Raw genomic sequence first — 15,467 nt, forward strand, 5'->3', positions numbered from 1 at the left:
CTGGAAAAAGTACTGGAAAAGGTACTGGAAGAAGTGCTGGAAAAGGTACTGGAGAAGGTACTCGGAGAGGTGCTGGAGAAAGTACTGGAAAAGGTACTCGGAGGTGCTGGAAAAAGTACTGGAAAAGGTACTGGGAGAGGTGCTGGAAAATGTACTGGGAGAATTGGTGTGTCAGGGCGAAGTCAGGTAAACCGGGCCAATAAACCGGGAAGATGTCAAACCGCAGCTTCCAGTGTGCCCATAAAACAAAGGGGAGGGGGGGGGAAGCTTTTCTCTTTCTCTCCCGGCACTGTTTTTGTGTTCACCTGTATTGTGTGTAAGGCTCTATGCACATGCTCATACACACACACATACACACACACACACACACACACACACATACAATGACAAACACCACAAACAAAACACACACACACATACAAACCACTGACAAACACCACGAACAAAACACACACACACATACAAACCACTGACAAACACCACGAACAAAACACACACACACACACACACACACACACACACACACACACACACACACACACACACACACACCGTCAATTAGACTTTCACAGTGCGAAGTAACAGGTGGTGCCACTGTCAAACAACTAACATTTACTCACTCTTCACTCACTTCCTCCGCTACGTTCTTGAGGACCAACACTTTTCTGTTAACCACTTCACTATGCAGTCTTCCTTGAGATAAACAAATTCGTCTGTTAATAGCAAGAATAAAAAAAAAAATGTAATCCTTCTGAATTGGTTACTGGAGACTGCTTCAAACACCTTTACATCGAGACATCTTCCCTAAACTCAAAAAAATCGTCCCGTGGTATCTAGCATAATAAAAGACGTCATCCTACTGAAGGAGTTGAAGGAAACGCTGTCAACCCACTCACTACGAAATGTCTCCCCTAAGCACAGGTACAAAGCATAGATGAAATTACTACACATGACATCTCAGTGGTGGTCGATGAACTGAATAAACAAATGCAATTACAGAAGAGGCACATGGCAATTATGGCGAAACGAAAATGCTAGGGTTACATGGGTGTACGAACCGCGGTTTAGTATATTTATAGCCAGATAACCAGTCTACTCCCCTTCAAGACATAGCATGACCGAAACACGTCCAGCAGCTTTTGGGGGATCGAACCAGTGAGTATGGTAAGACCGTCGCTCCGGATGGGAAGTTTTAACCACAAACCACTAAGGAATGTAAGTGGTGCACATTATATTACTAGCATAGTTATTTGGTCGTGGCCAGTAGTTACAGAACAAAGGAAAGGCTGGAAGAAAACATGAGGGACCCGGATACTGGGAGAGGTGTGTTACCGAACCATTTGTCTGAGGCTGAGACCACAAAGAAGATTTAAGTGTCGTATTTAACTTTACGTAACACTCACCACAGCCAGCCCATCTTCCTTGCCTCATTCCCCATCCAACACCCTCACTTCCACATCCCCTCAGCACACCCTGGTCTTCACTGTCTATTATCTATCACTACAAACAACCACTTTATTACCCCATGCCCTGCCAAATACCCTATCAGTCCGCCCTGGTTTATCTAAGGCACCACACACATCCCATCTTTCTTGCCCCCACTCCCCATCCCACACCCTCCTCTCTACACTTATTGTGACACCGTACTCTGTTTGCAGTAGCCTCGACAAAAGAACGTCAAGGTATTCTTGTCCCTGTTCGGTAATTATCCTTATCCTCAAGACACACCACCCTTCTTCTTCTAGTCCCCAACTTTGTCCCTGCATCTTGTTCTTGGTATAACACTAATTCGTTTGCCAACCATCCCATTTTCATACCCCCCTCCTTGTAAAACACTACACTGAAGAGACTGATTTCACAAATTCACTCTATCACATTTCTTCACTGTAAAAAATGTATGAACTCATGGGAAGGAACCAGTATGCCCGTGACAGGGTTAAACTGGCAGGGTCTGAAGGAAAGAGAAATTATTACAACACTCCAAGAGCAAACTCTGTCATTTTCTCCATCCCTCACGAGCTAAGAATAAAGAGCAAAACGACTTTGTTTATGTTTCTTCAAGCTTAAAGTTGTGAAGGTCGCAACACATCACACAAGAACCAAAGGTGTGTCACAGAACTGGTCGGGATGACTGTATTTGTCCTTGAAGCAGATCAATTCGGACACAAATGAAAATCTATAAATACATATAAAACAGTAAGAACACCTTATGAAACATTATTAAGAACTCAGAATAAGGATGCGTGACGGTACTTCCCCCTGGCTCAGTTCATTTCATAAAAACAGATATAGAGATACGATTTCACCCTTATGGCAGAGCATGTTTATAAAGGGAAAATCATTACCCTCTTAAATACAATGATTTCATTTTTCACTTAATATTTGCTAACCCCACAATACTATGGTCATTTCTTGGTTAGTTGTGTAGTTAAGGGGTCAGAAACAATCCCCATTAACCTCCTGAGAACGGCATTTTTTTTTTTTTCTTTTTAATGTTTCCGGATGATTTATTCATCTTTAAGGCGACCTCTCTTTGCCAACTCACCACACACTGAGTTTATTCAGCACAGAAGAGACAACTCGTGATGAAGAGACGAAATATCACATTAAGTACAGGGCCATAAATAAGCGTCACTGTCACGAAGAACAACAGAAGCTCACCATATACACAAACGTTGAAATCATGTGCCATATAAGCCTATAAATTAAAACGATCCATTTCCATGACGTACAACTGAGGCCCATCATATACGCCAACAATGGAATCACTATGAATTTTAAGGCCATCAGTCAACATGGTTTATTTCCAAGAGGTATGGTTGACACTCATCAAACAAACCACCACTGAAATCACTAAAAAGCTCGTAAGTTTCAGCACCAAGATATACAACTAACGCTCACTTCATACACAGCGTTGAAATCACCACCAGTGTAACGAGCCGCACTACCTAAAGGGGCATACAAGGCTCACCATTACAAAACTTTGAAATCACTATTAGTACACATCCATTATCTAGTAAGTTCAATACCATGGGGAAATAAATGAACTTCACAATACACACCAACGATGAAATCCCCAACACCCGATTCTGTGGTTTCCTGGGGAGACCAAAGACTGGCGCTAAGATCACACACTAAATAAGAATATAACTCAACGACCGAATATTTCCAGAGCATAAGAACATCTGTCGTTTTCATTTTTTCTGTGAGTGCGTTAAATGTGAGAGGTGGAGCCCGACATGAAGCTGACACTTAGGTTTAATGTCCTTCCCCTGATGCATTCGATTATCTGGTCCAAATATTATTCTTAATATTCCCTCAAATAACCGTTAATATTTTGGACTCCTCAAGGTTGCGTCCCCACGTATATATATAAAAAAATTAAACGAATCAACATAAAACTTCCCCATAAATTTGAGGGATTATCCCCACCTTCAATACCAAGCACAAAAAAAAGTTACAGGATATGCTAAAAAAAAAAAAAACTCTACAAACATTATCCTCGTCAAGTTTTGGCTTAAATATTTTTACCATGAGGTGTAAATACTCCCCCAGTCTGAAAAAGCGTATACTCCTAAAATCCTACCTTTGACATTTTAGCAACAATGAGTGACGAATTCCAAGAGAAACATTGTTTAAAAAGTTTTCGTCATAAAATTTAGCTTCAACAATTTCTCTTACAATTCTAGCCCGCGTGATTAAGACCAAAGAGCGAGAGTGATGGACAAGAAAGGTGCACATGATCTGAACGCTTTCCGAACGATGGCGTCTCTTCGTTACGAGCTTCCCAACACTAGGCAATATTGCTAAATAAGCTTAGGATAGATCTCTCGCTGAAGGGGTTAGATACAGTCTCCGTTAACCTCTTGACTATGATGACGCTTTTCAACCAGAGATTACCGCCACAAGATTTCTTCAGCTTCCGACAGGTCCCTTTTGCTGATGGAGTTATAACACAAGGAATCTTTCTTCAAGCCGAATAATATCATCTAACGGTTTCAACAATGCGTAGGAAAAAAAAAATAACGTTATCGTGCTAATAGGGTTAAAGTCACTAGGCACAGCATTAAGGTATAAGGAAGTAGTTGGCTGCGTCTCCCACATGCAACACCAACATAATTAATCACTTCAATCCAATGGCGTAATTTTCACTGTATTCTTGCTAATTCCACAGGTCTTTAATCAGCTAAGTAGAGACTGTCAGACACGAGAGATCAGATACAGCCTTTAATAACTTCATCACTAGAAAGCCTTTCCACGTTTAATTAAATCGTACCATAGCAGCCTAAATAAAACGAAAAACGCGTCACTACTAAGGCGGTGAATGGCATCAGATTGACGGCACAAGGAAATACTGCACAAAAGGTGGCGGCGTGTCTCACAAGCAACACCGCCACAATTAACCAACTCACACGTCGTTACAGCCTCCATTTGCGGCCAGCCTGCTTTCCCACACAGATCATACATTCTTCCTCCATCGTTCCCTGTCTTCCCATTCTCCCACCTTGTTGTATCTCCATCTGTAGCTCACCCACTCCCTCCCTCCCTCTCTCAGCCAAAGCATTTATTTTGTTCTCTCTCTCCCTTCTCTCCTCATTCTTATACCCTGTAATATTTATGTGGCGATCTTCCTCCCTCTCTCCACACCATTCATTTTTCTTCTGACTTTCTTTCTCGTCTCATTTTCCCTTCCCATCTCGTTATACATCTGAGACCAGCACGTTGCCCTCTCTCATTCACAAAATTTACTATCCCCAACATCATCCGTTTTCCTCCTACCTTTCCTTCTCTTTCCATTCTTGCGGCTCAGTACAGCTCCAACTGCAGCTCCCTTCCCCCCCTCTCTTAGTCACAGCTTTCGTTTTCCTCCAAATACTCCTTCATATCATGCATATTCCCTGACTCTTCATCACTTCCTACGGTTCATCTCCTCACTCAGTCGTAACAGTCATTTCTCTTCTAATATTCCTCCTTATTCTTCTTCTCTCCCCTATATTTCCTTCACTTCCCATTCTCGTCCCTCATGTTATCTTCAGCTGTGGGCCAACTCCTCCCTCTCTCAGTCGTGACATTTATTTTTCTCCAACTCATTCTTCTCGTCATCTATATCCTCTCTATTTTTTTTTTCCCCATATCATCCAATTTCCTCAAACCTTTCCTCCATCTCTCATTCTCGTCCTCCCTTATTCCTCACTTAGTTATATTATTACTTTCACTTACAATGTTCCTCTACGTTCTTTTATCGCCCGTTTCACGCCTTTCTGCAGCTAAATTGATTCCCATGTCATCAACAGCCTAGTTTCTTTCTAGGTCCTTTAACTCCTTATGTCTTACATCAGCATCTGGCTAACTCACACTACACATACTCTTTCCAAATTTTCTCCGTTTTTCTGTCTCGTATTCAACTTCATCTGCTTTGAATCCATAAGTATGATATCCATTTTTCCTATTAGCTTTGTTCTACAGCTAACCCTTTAACGCATTTACGCATCTCGTTGCTCATACACTTCACCCCCTCCTTTCCCCAGGCGCCTCATAATTCCTCCATATTAAAGTAATTTATATTCTTTTGCACTATACCTTTTCCTTCTAATTTCTCAGAGTCCGGCTGGCTCCCTTTCCTTCATTTTGCTGCACTTCCTTCCCACTTATCGTCCTCTCTCCCTCCCACACACCACTCATTTTCTCTTGCCTTCCCACACACCACTCATTTTCTTTTGCCTTGCCACACACCATTCGCTTATATTTAGTTTTCCTCTATATTCTTCTCACTTACTTCCTCCCTTCTTCCCACACACCATTCGTATTTCTTTAGCTTTCCTTTATATTCTTCTCATTCACTTCCTCCCTTCGTCCCACACACCACTCATTTCTCTTTTGTTTTCCCACAGATCATTAATTTCTCTTCATTTCTCTTCCATTTCCTTCTAAGTCTCTGCCGCACTTACACTTGTCCCACTCACTGCACTGATTTTCTTTCTAGATTTCTTCCACTTCCGCGTCTTGCGCCACATTATTCCTCCATTTCACCTACTTTTTGCCTCATTCGTAACATCCAATTCCCTCCGATTCTCCTACATCTTTGCTATTACGTAAGCTTCTTGCGGCTCCACCTGCCTCTCTTCCAACACCAATATTCCTCTGTTTTCCATTTTTTATTTTTATTTTTTTTATCCCATTATACCTCCAGAAGCCTCACTCCCAATACCCATTTTCTTCCAGTTTTCTTTCTCATTTCCTTTAACGCACCTTGTTACACCTACACTTGTCTCTCCCAATATCCGTCGTCTTTCCAGTTCTCCTTCATTTTTCCAGACATTAGATATAAGAAAATGTTGTGAATAGGTCATTAGACACAGGTGTAGGCAGCCCTTGAACCAAATCCTTGCTGTCTCTTGGGTGGCTACACGTGACGCCGCTACATAACCCCTACGCTTAAGCCACGTCATTTTAACACTGGCTCACGTAAACACAGGCCAAGAAATCTTAACATTATCTCATGTAAATATAATGCCAATAACTTTAACATCGGATCACGTAAACAAAGCCCCGAACATTTTAATATCGCCTCATGTAAATGTAGTGCCAATCATTTTAACATCACCAAGGCTGCTACCCCTTCTACGCCAGGACGTAATTTGTGCTTTATTCAGTGTAACGCCTGACGATTTGACTAAGCTTAAGGAAGGACCTTAGGGTGATGGGTTGACACAGGGTCCCATAAACAAAACTTCGTAATTACACACGTAGCTCATGTAAAAAATAATTCTCTGGTTTTAATAACAGCTCAGGTGAATAATTTTACAACCGGCTCACGTAACTACAACCCAGGCAATTTCCAACACGGGATCACGTCAACATAGGCCACAGGCGTGATCCTCTACCGCCGCAAACTGTTACTGGTGAAAGTCGACACCTGATATTTCATTTAGCCTATGACACTACTACATTTGGGTTTTTTAAAAGGTCATTACACAACACTGCACAAAGAAGGTAAACTGAGACACGTTATCTTTTTAGCGACCTGTTTTTTATTACCGTATCTGATGTCACCTTTTTATTATCGCCATCATCTGCCCTTCACCATAACCTCTGAAACTCTCTTAAATTCCTCCATAAAGTCTTCAGCTTTGGTTTAACATCACTGGCATTTCCCAGCATCCGTCTTCCTTAAACCCATCTCCTTCCACTCCAGACAGCGTTTTTATCTCCCCTATTTCATTCAGAGTCCAGTAACCCTTTCTCCTCTGCCTGGAGCTGTACTAAATCACACCCCTCCTGCCAGTCCACATTCTCCCACTTCCTCCCCCAACCAGCTTTTCTATCTCTCTCTCCCGTCACAGCCTCTCCAACTTCCCTCAGGCACTGTCCAAACTTCTCCCTTCACCCAGTCTTCTCTCTCTCTCTCTCTCTCTTGGCGTTCATCTCCCTCCACCCCCGTCCCCCTGTACCCCCCTCCTTCCATGCCTGTCTCCAACTTTCTTTATCCCACTTTCACTTTTACTTTCAGCTGCGTCTCAGACTGGGTTGGTTTTATTGCCTAACCTCCCCCGTGGTGGTGGTGGTGGTGGTGGTGGTGGTGATGATAATGGTAGGCGCCGGTTTCATCTCGGGGAAATGACCTTGTTCTTTTGCCTTGAGAGAAGCATGACTAGGCTGGGCGTCTAATCCGCTGTTATACATTCCCCCACACCCCAGGAACACCGTAGCATTGAAGGAAGTGGTTTACATACGCGTCAAATGATGGGGAATGTGCCGTTATACTGTAATGCTCGATTCTGAGATACCAATGAGAGAGCCGAGTGGGAAGGTAAGTACACGCCCTATCAATAACTCAATGCCACTCAATACCCTCCCATCACTACCCTCCCCTAGCCTCATGATTATTTCCACACCAATTATTTCTAACCTCAGGGCTCAAACCTACACAAAACCTCCTCAATACACAGGGAATTATCAACAAGATATAAATACTAAATAACACCGCTGCCACTCAATACCCATCCATCACTACCATACACTAACCCCATCATTATTTCCACACCAATTATTTCTAACCTCAGGGCTCAAATCCACACAATACCTCCTCACAGACAGAGAAAATAATGAACAGCTACAAAAAAATCACAGCGCTAATTCACGCCTAAAAAACTGCTCTCGAACGGTGAACGAGTCAGACCCTTTCACTTTCCAACTTGTCCTGTGCGGCGGGTTTTTGTCGCTCTCTGGCCACTAGTAAATGTCTGCCCACCTCTCATGCCCTCATCTCTCATCGGCTTTATCAAACTCTTCTATCCCCAGCACGCTTTGCCATTCACATTACGATGACCCAAACAAACATGAAGGTATACAGGGATATGTTTTGTGGCTTGAATGTGCCCTTGTAATCGCACTATCATTTCTTTTCCTTCTCTCGCCAGCGTTGCCATACACACCATACTAAAGCAAACTGTGAAGTGTTTTATGCCACGGAGAAAAGTCTGGCTTTAATATGATCTTTTAATTATAGCTGTATCTCTCATCTACTTAATTAAACTTCTGATCTCTGGTACGCCTTGCCAAAAAGAACACTACACTACACTACATAGAGAGAAAAATGGCTTACGGCACGGTAGTGGAAAGTCTGGCTTTAATATGATCATTTAATAGCACTTTTGATGAAATTCGCTATAGAAATTGTTCCTAATGTCCCCAACTTATGACTGTCCCATATACAGCCCAACTTCAAGTACAAATAAATTAACTGTAAGAAAAAGCGTCTCTATCAAGGTTAGTGGGTCGGAAGTCATGTATCTTACCCAAGTTTCCCATTGCCGAAGCTTCATTAATCGACCACAAACCACAACAGGATCCCATTATGTGATTATCTATGAGTATAACAATGCAAGAAACAACAAGCACAGCAACCCAGCTATTGCAAAACTGCCTCACGCCAGTGCCCAGTTGGTTGGTTGGCGGGGGTACGATGCATTTGCCGGTGTTGCAAGCGGCCAACCAACTAAATAATCACATGGGCCATCTGCGTTAATTTCCCGGTCTCGTGGAACAAAGAACTTTAAGATCATCCTACGCCCGATGGCTTCCAGCTGTCTGCCTCTTTTTTTAGTATAAATTTGGCGATGGAGGCCCACTGGAAGCTTACCAAAACAAGTTCTTACCCTCACATCGCCAGCCATTCTCCGCACCCCATTTCCCTGGCCGTGGCTGTGGCTTCGCTTTTACCAGCAAGTTCGCAATCGCTCCAACAAGCCTCCAGTAACAAGTCCAGCCATTGTGACGTGATTTGCAGTGGTGACGTGCGGTGTAATCAACATAACAGTGAGATGGCGGCTCCGGGGGACATATAAGGCTGGGATAAAGAGCAAGGCACCCGGGTATCGAAGGCCGGCCCAGTCCCCGTTACCTAACAGTATCTCCTGGACGCTGATTCACGACCACACTTACGATACACTCCCTCTCGTATCTGTTATTTGTTTTTGCAGAAAGAACAAGAGACACGAAAAGATACTGCATCCTATCTTTCCTCGTCCCTCCCGCAGGAACAAATCAAAGTTACGAGAAATCAGGTCCCTGTCTAAACAATTATATATTTAATCATTATTTCTGAAGGGAAGAATAAGCCATCGAAAGACACTGAATTTTCCTTCCTCCCTCGACTCCTGCAGAACAAAATATTAGCTATGGAAGGAAAACCATCTTAGGTTAATTTGAGAATGCCAACCCTGAAAACTATAGAGACTTTTGACTCTCCCAAACGAAAGACCACCCATGCCTTTCTCCTTCCTGGGTAACTGGGGGTGAGGGGACTGGATGGGGGCAAGGGGTGGTTGCCTGCATGTTGTAAAAGTAATCGCCAGGAAAATACCAGAGTTGTGGCGAGTCTGGCCGGATATATGAGTGGCAGTTTCATCACTTTCCCTCGCTCGACCCTCTCACCCTGTCTCTCTCCCACGATGCATTTATGGCAAGCAGAGTCATGGCATAAACGGACATCTTGTTTTAATTACTGTAACGATCCCGATGACTTAAGTTTTCTCGAGAATTATATTGATATCCGGAAGAGACTTAACGCTTCAGTACCACGACGTCTTTGAGTTAATTCCTGCTACTACCAGACGATCAGACAATTTTATTAAGCTCAGGAGAACCCCATCGTAGTGAAGGGGTTAGTGATGCATACAGCAATCTCCTCCAGTTCCAGCAGTACCTTACCTTGCATACAATCGCTGAAGGTAGCCTGAATCAGCGTAGTTTAAGTTGAAATTCAAAGTGCGCTAAATGAAAGTAAACAAGTCTCTCAAGTTGAATAAAACCTTCTGGAGATAGCAAGAATAAAATATAACAGGATGTCATCGAACTGAAGGGCTTAAAACGTGAAATCCCGAAGAAACACACATGAAAAATATAAAGTTAAAGCTCGAAAAGTACGCCAAACCTTGAGGAGTGTGTACTTATAATTTCTATCTCCCATGTTTTAATCTTTTTTTTCAGCGTCACGACTTTCCATGGCTCTGTGACTTTGATGAAATGTGAGTGCTAATATACGCCGCCAAATTATTCTATTTTACGACGGCAGGCAAATTGAAGAGATTACCGTTGTTTAGAAGTTGGCAAATAGTGTTTAAGTTCCCTGATACCGATGGACGTGTGTGTGTGTGTGTGTGTGTGTGTGTGTGTGTGTGTGTGTGTGTGTGTGTGTGTGTGTGTGTGTGTGTGTGTGTGTGTGTGTGTGTGTGTGTGTGTGTGTGTGTGTGTGTGTGTGTGTGTGTGTCTGTGTGTGTGTGTGTGTCTGTGTGTGTGTGTGTGTGTGTGCTACTTCAGACGATTTTATTCAGCTCAGGAAAGGTTAGGTGCCAATGGACGCTGTATATAACCTCACTAGTTGAAAAAGTCTGCCCTAAAGCTGAATAAAATCGGACTAGAGACAGCAAGAATTCTGTAACAAACGCTTCACCTCAGGGTAAGATTTAGACGACAAGGCAAATCTAACACACGCATTCAGATTAAGTTCCTTATTTCCCTGCAAGCCACTCGTAAACACCATCTCAAGATCTTTCCTGGGGGTGAAGAAAATCGTCTGAAGGGAAAGAAAACACAAGACGTCATCGCATAGAAAGGGTTGATGGAGTTCTGGTGCACCTTCACACGAGAGGCTTTTTATAAGCTGAATAAAATCGTCTGGAGGTAGTACAAGTGTAAATTGCGTTATGACGTCTAGATAATAATTGTGGTTTAAAACTTTACGACAGAGATAAAACGGTAATTCTATCACATTTAAAACCATTCTCCTCTAAACAAGTCATTCTAAGCAGTTACTGTTATTATATCAATTACGTGTGTCCAGCTACGCGGCAAGAGAAAGGTGGTAAGAGTTAGAGGGAGAAGGAGAGAGAGTAAGAGGGAGTACGTGAGGGAAGTAAATGAGGGAGATAAGGTGAGTGGATAACTGAGAAGAGAAAGGTCAGAAGGAGTGGCTGGGTGGGAGAAGGTGAGAGTGTGAAGAGGGAGTAAGTAAGAGGGATGGAGTAGGGGACTGGGAGTAAGTGCTGGCGATTAAATGGGAGTGAGTCACTAAAAGGGACTAAGTAGGACACAGTGAATGAGGGAGAGTAGGAGAAAGAGGGAGTTGAAGAATGTGAGGAAGTAAACGAGAAAGTAAGTTAGATGGGATACGAAAGAACAGATGAAAGAGTAGAAGAAAGGGAAAGGAAGTAAGTGTAGAGGAGACGGAGAGCAGATGAGTAGTAAAGTATGAGTAGGTGAAGTGGTAAATAAGAGAAGGACAGGTGAGAGGAGTGAGGAAATTGGCAGCAGGCGAGAATAAGTAGGTAAGAGAGTACATGAGGGACGAAAATAGATAAGTAGAAGGGAGAGAAGGATTAGGGAAGAAGATTATAAGGTGTGTCTAGCCCACGCGCCCGCACCTAATATGGCAACCCCCCCCTCCCATCAACTCTCCACCACCCCCACACTTGTTCTTAATGTAAGGTTGGGAGGGCGATGTCAAAAAGAGGTAATTTCAAGAACTTCCTGTAGTTTTCCTGGTTTTGGTGGCGACGTGAGAGAGAGAGAGAGAGAGAGAGAGAGAGAGAAATGATTTACAACTGAGAGGTTCACTTTCATTCCGAGTGACTGTGACAGAGGTGGTAAATCTAAGACCAATAAGAGAGTTGGTTACGCCTCTTTCTCTCTCTCTCTCTCTCTCACACACACACACACACACAAACACACAAGCCATGTCAATACTCTTCAACGCGAGTCTCCCTTTTATTATTGCAAAGGTCATTTTATAAACACTCCACCCCTTGGGACCTGAGTGTGTGTGTGAGAGAGTGCGGGGAAGACAAGTAGGACACGAGAAACCTGAGTGAAAGAATCTCTCTCTCTCTCTCTCTCTCTCTCTCTCTCTCTCTCTCTCTCCCGTTCACTTTTGCTTGGTGAACTTTTCTAACCTTAACGTCTCCCCCCCCCACCCACCCTCTCTCTCTCTCTCTCTCTCTCTCTCTCTCTCTCTCTCCAATCCCTTCTATCCAGCTTTCCATCACTAAACCACTTCTTCAATTTCCTCTGTCTAATACACTATATATCACTTTCCCCATCAACAACGCAGTAATTTACGCTTTCTGGCGCAGTGCATTTAAGTTTTCTCTCTGGATCTCTATTGGTTCCCCCCCCCCCTTTTTTTTTTTCTTTTCTGACTTTCAAATTTCATCATTATTTTTTCTGAACTGGTCTATTATTCTCTGTTTTTTCTCAAGTATTCCTTTACTAGTATATTTCGTGTCTTTAGTACATTACTTTCTTATTACTTTTAATGTAGGAATATTTCAAGGAGCGGCCCCCTCGGTCTGTCTTTCACTAACATTTTCCGGACGCGAGGTGCTTCGCTGCCGTAGAATTCAGCGACGCCCCATATTACGAAGTGATGGTCCCGCATCTATGGAGTACCCCTATACTTGCTGCTAACAAGTACATTATTCCCTAGATTTATTCCCCTCTATTGATGTATAACTTTTATTCTTCAAGTCAGTCTTATTTTCTCATCAGTAGTAACAGTTCATTTTCTTTCTCTCTTTACCTGCGCATAATTTCCTCGATCTTTTTTCCCCCTGTTACGTAGATAGGAAGAAGTCCGTTGCCCCTCCAACTGCTCGATTACCCACTTATCCACTCCTAACTACCCTCCAGCCACAATTACCAACTCATCGTACTTGTGAGGCAACTGAGGAAAGGAAGGACGGAAGGATGGAAGGACGGAAGAAGCGGGGTCCCTCAGGCGTTGTTCTCTCTGCAGACAAAGAGGCTTGCTTGCAGTACGTCTTCCTGGGTCACCCCCCCTCACACACACATACATACATACATACGAGCGACACATACATAAACCCCAGTCCTCATGTATGAACATATATGTATCCACCTACACATATGCATAAGGTTTATAGAAAGGTGAGTGGCGTGGGTGGAAGGAAGGGTGCGGGTAGTGAGAGTAGGGTGGATAGTGAGAGTGAGGCGGATCAAGAGGGTATACGTGGTTAGAGGACAGACAAAGGGAGTGGACTGACACAGTGGGGTGGATAAAGGAAGTGAGGTAAAGAGACCGAGTGGAGTGGGCTGATGGAATGGGATGGAAGATGACAGGACAGGGAGTAGGATGGATAGAGAATGTGGGAAAGACAGGAGTGGAAGGAATGGGGCGGACACAGAAAGCAGTGTGCACGGAGGAAGTGAGATGGATACGGGGAGTGGAGGAAGGTAGAGTAAGTAAAATGGATAGAGGGTGTGAGTGAGACAAGCACACACCCTAGCATTACCCCGTCTGCTGAGGCCCCGCCTAACACCGCAACACACTGACTCCGAAGCTTTACCTACGTCTGGCTCACCGCCTCTACGAACACTGCCTCAAACACACAAGACTATTTCCCACGCCCATGAACGTGTAAATCTGCACCGCACGCGTTTCACTAAATTGCTTTTCATGCCTAAATACGCTTTATTTTACACAAACGATATTACGGATTAATCTTTCATTGTCTATCTATCTATCTATCTATTGCCAGACGCCTCAATCCCGTTTGGGGTGGCCACAAACAAATCGCCTCCAAGTCGCCCTGTCCCCCGCCATTTCACTGTACATACGATATTAATTATCAATCTTCCATAACACACGACGTTATGGACTCATCTCTCAATAAATATAGATAATGAACTGTCTTTCATAATGAACTGGTTTAGTGTAATTATCACAGAACTTGATTGATTTCATGCAGTGATCACGCCAATGATGAGGCGTGAGGTGGGTGGTCACTATGTTAGTATCGGACATGCAGGTGTTAGTTCTGGCACTGGCACTCCACGCCTGGCACCCCCTCACACACCTTACTCATCACACCAGCGGCAGATGCGTCTCAGTTACGCATGTGGAGATGATACCAGGTTCAATGAGAGTTGCAGAGAGGGTAAGATACGTTAAAGAGCAGAAAAGACAGAGTTGGAGGGTGAGCGGGGCGCAGAGAGTGCCAGAGTGCCACAAGACAGCGCGTCACGTACTCTGAAGAGGCCTGAGGCGCCTTGAGGGTCTGGAATGGCTGCCGCGAGGGCCACGCAGAAGATAAGTCCTGCCAAGATCCTCATGACGAAGGCACTGAAGAGCTACACAGGGTGAGAGGGGACAGGTAGAGGACCACGTCCGCACAGCGTGATTGTTGGGGGAGGACTGGCGGGACGGGCTGCCGCGGCGCCCCAATGGCCCGGCCAGCGAGAGTGTTACTCCCCCCTCCTCTTCCCCCTTCCTACTTTCCTCCTTCACTTCTACCCCCCTACTCTCCCCACCTGCCTCCTCCCCTTCCTCCTGACCTGCAGCGGCCCTGAACGCCTCCCCTCCCCACCTCCGTGTTGTCCTGCGGGATGTGCAGGTGTACAAAATGCCGGTACCACACCTGCATCACAACACCCTGGCCACACCACTACACAGTCACCTGTGTGGTCTGAATCAGCACACACACACACACACACACACACACACACACACACACACACACACACACACACTGCTGCTGCTGCTGCTGCAATATGAAAAGTATATTGCTCATAAGAGACGTCCTCGTTCGAAACCTGACAAACGTTTTTAAAGATACCTTGCCTACAGCATACAATCACTGGGTATCGAATAACTAACAATGCGCGTTTGGTCCAGTCTGGTGTCCTCTGAGGGGGCGTTTTAGCCACTTTTATCTGACAGCATTCGCATTAATCAACTTTACGGTCCGAGCCTGCCAGATTTCACTCAGGATCGTATTCCAAGTGATGGGAGATTTCGTCACACCTCTTCCTTAGCGATTTCTTCCGCACACTGCACCTCAGTACCCTCTATTTATGCGTCGGGCCCCTTTCGTGGCTTCGCAAACAGGAGTGCAAGAACCTACTCCACTCCTTCCGAAACTCTCATTTTTCATCATAACAATTATCCT

At 44.2% G+C, this 15,467-nt stretch overlaps 1 protein-coding gene across 1 annotated transcript in view; it reads right to left on the bottom strand.

Annotated features, from left to right (window-relative positions):
- The window catches only part of LOC145411832 (uncharacterized), a 255,319-nt gene extending 240,647 nt beyond the window's left edge, over positions 1–14,672 (bottom strand). The window contains exon 1 of the mRNA XM_080281792.1: positions 14,548–14,672. Within this exon, the coding sequence (XP_080137918.1) occupies positions 14,548–14,631 (84 nt within the window). The 5' untranslated portion in view covers positions 14,632–14,672. The remainder of the gene's footprint in view (positions 1–14,547) is intronic.
- Between the last annotated feature and the right edge of the window lie 795 nt (positions 14,673–15,467).

Source organism: Coenobita brevimanus, chromosome 91 (genome assembly GCF_032717465.1).
Source record: "Coenobita brevimanus isolate Jiangsu-jjx chromosome 91, ASM3271746v2, whole genome shotgun sequence".
NCBI classification, from domain to species: Eukaryota; Metazoa; Arthropoda; class Malacostraca; order Decapoda; family Coenobitidae; genus Coenobita; species Coenobita brevimanus.